At 41.4% G+C, this 8,169-nt stretch overlaps 2 protein-coding genes across 3 annotated transcripts in view; one reads left to right on the plus strand and one right to left on the minus strand.

Annotated features, from left to right (window-relative positions):
* The window catches only part of LOC106527731 (glucose-induced degradation protein 8 homolog), a 5,360-nt gene extending 2,558 nt beyond the window's left edge, over window positions 1-2,802 (minus strand). Inside the window, exons 1-4 of the mRNA XM_014022719.1 lie at window positions 2,643-2,802; window positions 2,193-2,326; window positions 1,913-2,109; window positions 1,592-1,789 (exon numbers count right to left, since the gene is read on the minus strand). Of these exons, the coding sequence (XP_013878173.1) occupies window positions 1,592-1,789; window positions 1,913-2,109; window positions 2,193-2,313 (516 nt within the window). The 5' untranslated portion in view covers window positions 2,314-2,326; window positions 2,643-2,802. The remainder of the gene's footprint in view (window positions 1-1,591; window positions 1,790-1,912; window positions 2,110-2,192; window positions 2,327-2,642) is intronic.
* Window positions 2,803-4,849: 2,047 nt separating this feature from the next.
* Window positions 4,850-8,169, plus strand: part of LOC106527730 (dnaJ homolog subfamily C member 5) — a gene marked incomplete in the record, with an annotated part of 5,263 nt that continues 1,943 nt past the window's right edge. The window contains 5 exon segments of one of the 2 annotated variants that reach the window (XM_014022717.1): window positions 4,850-5,000; window positions 5,800-5,928; window positions 6,140-6,353; window positions 7,696-7,867; window positions 7,963-8,169. In XM_014022717.1, the coding sequence (XP_013878171.1) occupies window positions 5,819-5,928; window positions 6,140-6,353; window positions 7,696-7,867; window positions 7,963-8,069 (603 nt within the window). 2 annotated transcript variants of the gene reach the window in all.

Consider the following 8,169-nt stretch of genomic DNA (forward strand, 5'->3'; position numbering starts at 1 on the left):
CCTTATGACACACCTTTTAGGTTAATAAGTATGGTTACAATGAAAATGTGGAAGTTAGAAAAATTAAAAACTGAAAAAAATTGAATTTGGGGGAAAAACGGATTTTATAGGGCCCCATTATGAATAATTTTGTTAAATAATCTAGATCTCAATTTCAATCAAAAAAAAATCTTGATTATAATTTTTGCAATAATCGACCAGCCCTACGTGAAACCAGTGGGCTGGTTTCACTGGTTTCACGTGTTGAAAATAATGTTCTGCTCCATCAGGCAAATGTTTCATCCAATAATGTTGAAAATACAGTGATATAAAATTTTGGTCATACCGCCCAGCACTACCAGGAACTGTTTGATTTATAACAATTTAGTCCATATACACCTAGGGATGGGAAATCGTCCCTATTTTCAGATCATAAGATCATGGTCACTGGCTATCGCCGATAGACGATCCAATCGGCTGATAAGGCATACGCAGTTACGTTGTTAAAAAAACGAAAAAGAAAAAAAACAAGCAGGTCCTCTTATTCTAAGCGACGGCTCCTTTTTTTCTAGTCACTTGTACATTCTGTGGTTATTTGGCATTTGTGTTCGCACACACCTTTCATAGTTCCTGGGAACCCCCCTCCCCACTGCTGCATACATCACTACAGGGGATTTCTACCCAGGGGGAATCCAATGTGAAAAAAAAAGTCCAACACTTGTCACTCGACTTGTTTATCCACAAACTGGTCCAGGATTAAGCTCAAAAGTTTTTATCAGTCAGATTTCACCGTGAAAATAGTCTACTTTATCCCCTTTTATGAGGTTTTGGCCGTTTGACTATCTTTATAATCGCTGCTTCCTGGTAGTCGGCGTTCGAACGAGTCACTTTTCTCTCTCTCTTTTTTTTAAGCAAGTGGTGGAAGCAAACGCAGCKTCTGAGCGCTTTTAGCAAAAACAAACACTCCCACAAACTTCTGACCAATCACACCATATAGTCCGTATGTGTTCTTATGTGGAGGCGGGTGAAAAGTTCGACCCGCACACATGCCAGAGCCCAGAGTGATGGGGATGAGCAGGGGTGAGGGACTGCGCTCTGGTCCGGTTCGGAACTGGTTAAAATTATTTGTTCAAATGTATGATTGTCATCGATTATTCATTTTGTAACTAAACGTTATAATATAGCTCTATTTGGGTCATTTGTGGCGCTCCAAAGCAAGAWGAYGACGAGAAGAGAGACGTGAACAGGAGCTGCTCACGTTGGCTCCGACTCCGAGAAARAAAAAAGACGCAGCACTGTTATTTTATTCCCTCATTTGCACAGATCACAATGACGATGATTAAAACATTTTAATTTACAGAGAAAGGTGCATTTAAAATTTATTTTACATCCCTGGCACAGCATTTAATTAATTAATAAAGTTAATTTTCTTCCTTCAATCGCCGGCAGACAATTGAATCATAAATCATGCCATCCCTATATACACCTGTTTCTCAGTTGGTCAAACTCCAAATATGAACATTTGATGTTTATTTCTGCTGAAACAGCCTTTAAATGTTACGCGGTGTAMAGCAGTAACAGTTGCTTATGACTCAAATAAAGACAGGCCCACCTTTTGCCTCTGCATCATGTTCAGCAGATCTCCGAAGGGCGATTCCTCGGGGTTGTCAAAGGCCAGCAGGGCTAACGTTCGTTCCATCTCTGTCAGACACTCTCGGCTCTCCTCCCCCTGCTCGGCCAGTTGTGTCTGAGCGAACTCGAGTGCTGACTCAGTCTCCCTTAGCCTGATTAGTTCAATCAAATGCTGCTGCTAAAAAAGGGAATGGGAAAAGGAATGCCACCGTTCAAGCCAAAGTCTTACACAACCCACCGTAAGACTTTGTGATGTAAAATCCATGAAAACATAAGACAACAAAGCTTTGTGCRATCATACCTGCAGATGAAAATACAAGTATCGATTGGTGTCCAGCAGCTCGGGGTGAAGGCTGTTAATGAGTGCGATGGCTTCCTGTATCTGGCCCTTCAAGATCATCTCTCTGATCTTTATCCTCTCATCCAAAGAGTCCAGGTCCACACTCGGCTCAATCCCTGACTCCATTCGAAACTTTTCTGCTGCTTCTTTAAAGCCCTCTTTAGACACGTAAAACAGRCAAACAACTTAAAATCAGCTCATCCTCTTGACTATCCCACACATGGTTACGAGATAAACTCACCTGTCACCAGGTAATTCATTATGAGTCGATTCATGTCTGCTCTCTGTATATGAACATTGTTTAGTTTTTCCATCCACTCCTCTTTTGTGATGTCCTCTGGCTTTTCAGCATAACTCATCATTGGGGGGGGGGTCCTGAAGTGTAGTGACACACAGCAAAACATGAGCAAGACTGACACAGCTTGGCCACACTCTGCACCTACATGAGCAGCAACCTCACAACAACTTATTAAAGCAGACATCAACAAATGAACACACACAGGGATATTACATGTTAAAGTAAAAAAATAACTACTACTAACATATTATTTCTGCTGTTTCAGTCGTGTTTACACGCATGCGAGCGTGCCTAAAAACATTAGGGAAATTTACCGAGGCGTTCAAAACAAACCCATTTCATTTCCTCCTGAGAAACAACAGCCAGCAGTTTGTTTGCGTTTTTACAACTCACCGTTAAACTCAAGATCCGGCGATTTTCCTTTCCAGCAGTCGGAGGAAACGAGTAATAAATCAGTATTGTGCAGTCCTCTGGACGCTTTCGGTATTAATAAAAAATAGTGTAAATTCCAACCACACGGTCGACCACTGCCCGCTAGCTAACTAACCRAGATAACGCGGTATTCTCGCGATAGCTACGTTCAATACGTGCGCTTTTTTCGATTGGCTATGGCTGTGACGTCACCGTTGCTGAGGCACAGAGGCTCTGTTCTGGAGCACATTTTATGAGATGTAMTTTTTAAATTATTCTTTAGGTCTTTTGTTAAAATTAATAAGTTGTTTTCATGTAGTGTTTTGAAAAAAATATTGTTATATTTATACAGCCTTGTCATTTGTGTTTGAACAATAATTTTGTTGTTTATTATCTGTTTATTTTGTTTTTGTGATCATTTCATTTTCATCTCCTGAAGCACTCTAACACCCATCAGAAAACTACAATTCCTCAAAGAATAAATTAGGTATCCTTTTATTTAATTTATTCTTTTAAAATAAATAACTTGGTGTAAAGGAGATAAACTATTCCCATTTTTATTAGACAGAACTTTATTAAATAAATTTTTGTAAGAATTGTGTTATTACCTAGCAGATTTTTAAAGTTTATTTAATTACATAAAGGAATTGTTTAATGCGTAGAGTTACCATTTATATGGAGGATTGAAACAGACAAAAAATGAATAAATAAATACACTTAAAATGCACCAATTAATTTTAAAAAGGAGAACTTAACCTCATGTTTTATATTTAATTGACTTTCATATTTATTTTTCCAGCTTATTCCAACAAAYTATACGCAAAGCACACAAAATTTTAAATTTTACYGTTTTATTTTTTTATTATTTGGTTTTTCCTTTTACTTGCATTTCTGTTTTATTTAATAATTTTCATTATTTTTCCCACAAGTGTTTTTATTTCCATGTGTTGTTTTTACAGTTTTCCTTCTCCTGTTTTTACTTTATGCATTGCTGCCTCATTGTGCAAATAAGTTGAGCGTTCCTTCTTGGTTCAGCTCCTCTTCTATTGGTCAACAGACTGGAAGGAGCAGGATCCAGTGTGGATTGATGTGCATGCCTGTGCTGCATCAGTATATTGTAATATTATTAGAAACTGGTTCAACTCCACAAGGACCCTCCATTGGGCCAAGGAGCAGCACAGGTAAGTGTTTTCCTTCCTGATTTTCCCTCTGTTTACCACCATTCGTTTTTCTAATCCAACCAGTGTCCCATCCACACGCCATGAAGCTGCCACCACCGTGCATCAGTGTGGGGATGTATGATCAGCCTGATGAGATGTGTTATGTTTGTGCCAGACATGATGTTGTTGATGGCCCAAAAGTCCATCTTTAGTCTGACCACAGCACGTTCTTCTGCAGGTCTAGGAAGTCTCCATTATGTCGTAGCACAAAATCTGGATGATCTGCATTATTATTTAATGGTTTTTACATGGAGCCCATATGCAGAAGCTTGGATGGGTTCAACAGGGTTATCCTCTTGGTTCTCTGATTAATGCCCTCTTTGTTCGATTTGTGAGTTTTAGTGAACGACTCTCTCGTGGCAGATTTGCTGTGGTGGCATAGTCTTTAATTTTATTGCCTGCCTCAGTGAAAGGTGGGCAGTAATGCAATTGCCTCTGACTGTGAATATGTCTGTTAGTAAAATATCTCATGAAGCAATGGATGGAATTTAATGAAATTCCCAGCAAAAAAAAAAAAACACTTAACCTGATCAAAATGGCTATAATCACTGAGATGGTGCTTTAATACATTTAAATAGCCGTTCCCATTACTACAACCACTGTGAGTAATTTTATTTTTAAGACAACAGGAGGAATTCATAAAGTAGCTGTGAGTGCACCTGGTTTTATGCACCTTTACATTTCTAGCAGGCTAGAGCTAAAATACTGTAACTACAAGAAAACAGGAAAAATTAGAAGCAGTGAGGCTTTCATTGTTATTGTGTGTAGCTCCGTAGATGTAAGACAACATTTAACACCAGTAAAAACATGGTTTTAGTTTGACCGAAACTGGTTTTCATTCATTATTTCTGTTACTCTGAAGCTAAACAACAGCGAGTTCCTCGAAGAAGCTGCGGTCGCGCGCTTCTCCGTCACCAAACTGTCGGTGACGCGCACGTCGGTCCGCGGGGGTACGAGGTGGGCGGAGCCAGCGGGCTGCTGCAGCTGTYCATGGTCGTGTAGTGGGAGCCAAAGAGGGTCCGGGTACGTACGAGATGCGGCCATAGTCACGCTGCAGCCGACTCAAATCACAGCCCGTCGGGGATCGCTAGTTGTCCAGCGCTACAGAGCCGACTGAAAGGTGAGCCTCACTCTGGATGTTTGTGATTTTTCTCCCTGTAGATGCTGCCTCTTGTCCTTGGAAAAAAATAAATAAAATAAAAAATCCAAGCTGATGATCCATCCCTGCTTTGCATCAAGAGAACAGGCCAGGAAGCGACCCAACATGGATGCTGCGCGCTGTAGCAGTGCAGCTGATGATGCTCGCTCAGAGATTATTCTATAGCATCGTAGCGTTTAATCCTCCCTGCAGGACAGTTTACACCAGGATGATGCTCGTTAGGAGGGAAAACTGACAGCCACCTCTCAGATCACTTAGATTTTGGTTAAATTAATGTGGTATTTAGCTGAGGAGGGCTTTAAATAGACCAGTGGCTCTTCATTTGTGTCGAGTTGACACCCATTTGAAGGCAGGCTGCTTCTCAGGAATGACTGGCTCAGTYTTTTATTTTATTTTATTTTTTACTTGAAGAATTATCTTTAATTTGTTCTGCTCTGGAGGCTGTTTGCTTGCAGAGATGCCTGATTTTAATTTACTGAAAGCAGCGTACAGGCACCGGTGAAGCCTGCAAAGATGCCACTCTGTCAGTGATCACCAAAAACAGTTGAAATCCTCCCAGAAAGAAAGAATGATAAATAAAAATAAATAAATAAACAGTGTAATCAGTTATTTTGTATATTATTAGTGGCAGCAGTAGATCAGCTGTTGCCTGCAGTGGCACAGGCCTGACTCTGGTCCGGCTGATAAATGATGTTTAAAAAKCAAAGCGTGCAGCAGCCCTTGCCATTTTTCTCTTAGGTGTTCTTGTTTGTGTGTCCAGCCCGTGGTTGTGAGACATCATGAGTGAGCACCAGAGACAGCGCTCACTGTCCACTGCAGGGGAATCTCTCTATCATGTGCTGGGAGTGGACAAGCTGGCTACAAAYGATGATATCAAGAGATCTTACAGGTGAGGCTTACAGCAGGTCGCATCAAATCCAGTCTCGTTTCACAGCAGATGTCTGGAAATCATAAAAAAAAAGAATATTTCAGACCTTTCTTCTTGATTTACAATCGGATCTGTCAGCTCCGTAAATCCTGGATTGCCGTAGAATCTGCAGCTCTGCTGGCTTCACAGTCGCTTTCATTTTAGTCATTYTCTACCCTCTGCAACTCAACAGGAAACTGGCGCTAAAGTTTCATCCCGACAAGAATCCCGACAATCCAGAGGCGGCCGACAAGTTCAAAGAGATCAACAACGCCCACGCCATCCTGAAYGACCCCACAAAGCGTAACATTTACGATAAATACGGCTCTCTGGGGTTATACGTGGCCGAGCAGTTTGGAGAGGAGAACGTCAACACTTACTTTGTCCTGTCGAGCTGGTGGGCCAAGGTAAGAAGAGGGAATGAGTCTGATGTGGTTTTGTAGAAAGAAACACGATGTTCAAAAACGGAATGTCCGAATAAAACAGGAATCCACTGGATTTCTTTTTAAAGGCGTCCACGATTAGTTGTAACATTAAACTTTATTTGATAAACATTTATCTTAACTGTAAAATAAAGACTGTAAAAATACTGTAGGCTGTTTAGTTTTGTAAATTTTTTTAAATATATTTTAACATGGACGAGCCATTTTATTTACACGCAAAGCATTCTGGGTAAATGACGACATCAACTAGGTCATCGGTGCGAGTGAGCTATATCCACCCTGAAGGTTAATCTTGGACAATATCTGATGATCGACTCTTTTAAATGAAACCAGAGAGCGTTGACAGAGAGGAGAAGGTAGAAATGACTCAGCCTGTAACTGAAAATATGGATGGAGGACAACAGAGCTRCTTCATGGAAGAAGAACCTCAGCTTAGCCTGTTAGCCTTCGCGCTAGCACCCACGCTATATTGCCTTATATGTATTAGCCCAGCGCTAGCGTGACAAACAAGCTATACTGAGGTCCTCCATCCATATTTTCAGTTACAGGCTGAGTCATTTCTACCTTCTCCTCTCTGTCAACGCTCTCTGGTTTCATTTAAAAGAGTCGATCATCAGATATTGTCCAAGATTAACCTTCAGGGTGGATATAGCTCACTAGCAGCCTCGCACCGATGACCTAGTTGATGTCATCATTTACCCAGAATGCTTTGCATGTAAATAAAATGGCTCCGTCCATGTAATATATTTTTAAACTTTTAGTTTAAAAATTATAAAAACTGAACATCCTAGAGTATTTTTACAGTCTTTATTTCACAGTTAAACTATATGTTTATCATATAAAGTCTAATGTTACAACTAATCGGGGATCCCTTTAAAACTTGTTCTCAATCTTCTGACTCCAGTCAGGTTCACAGTACAGCACTCAGGCCTCAGTAAAACCTTGGGTTGAAACGAAAACACAGCAGCTCTGCTCTGAGCAGAGACTCTTTAACACACTGACAACTGCTTTCTACTATAATAACGAATTGATCTTATAATGTTCATCTCTTCCTGGTTACACCCCTGGAGGTGTTATCTTTTACATCAGAACGTAACTCGTCTTTGTTTAGACTAAAAGAAAGAACACATGATAAGACACACACCAACGCTCATTCKGTTTAAACTTAAAGACTGAAATGATCAGCAAGTATAAAATACAAAACTGCATCTAATATTTAATTAATCAGTTACAAAATCTCCTTCAGTTTCGTTCAGGCTCAGTTCCTAATATGAGCTTGTTTTTGATGAATGCGTGTCCTCGGCAGGCTCTGTTCATATTCTGCGGACTGGCCACCGGATGCTACTTCTGCTGCTGCCTGTGCTGCTGCTGTAACTGCTGCTGTGGCCGGTGTAAACCCCGGCCCCGGGACAGCCCGGAGCAGGACTTCTACGTGTCCCCCGAGGACCTGGAGGCGCAGCTCCAGTCTGACGAGCGAGGTGAGGCCTGAGCGGCTGCAGGTTTTGTGACGCGACTAGCCATCTTAAAAAAAAACAAAAAAATAAACAAATGTGGTTTCTGTCTGTCTCTTAAGTAGAGGCCGGCGGTGACCCCATAGTGCTGCAGCCGTCGGCAACAGAGACCACCCAACTCACGTCGGACGGACACTACTCCTACCACACTGACACCGGCTTCAACTAACCCGCCTCCCCTGCGTCGGTCCCGACCCGGGTGTCCTGCCTGCTTCCCTGCTCCACCTCAGAGAGACGAAAGAAAAAGGCAATCCATCCCACCCCCACCC

Source organism: Austrofundulus limnaeus, unplaced genomic scaffold (assembly GCF_001266775.1).
Source record: "Austrofundulus limnaeus strain Quisiro unplaced genomic scaffold, Austrofundulus_limnaeus-1.0 Scaffold339, whole genome shotgun sequence".
NCBI lineage: Eukaryota > Metazoa > Chordata > Actinopteri > Cyprinodontiformes > Rivulidae > Austrofundulus > Austrofundulus limnaeus.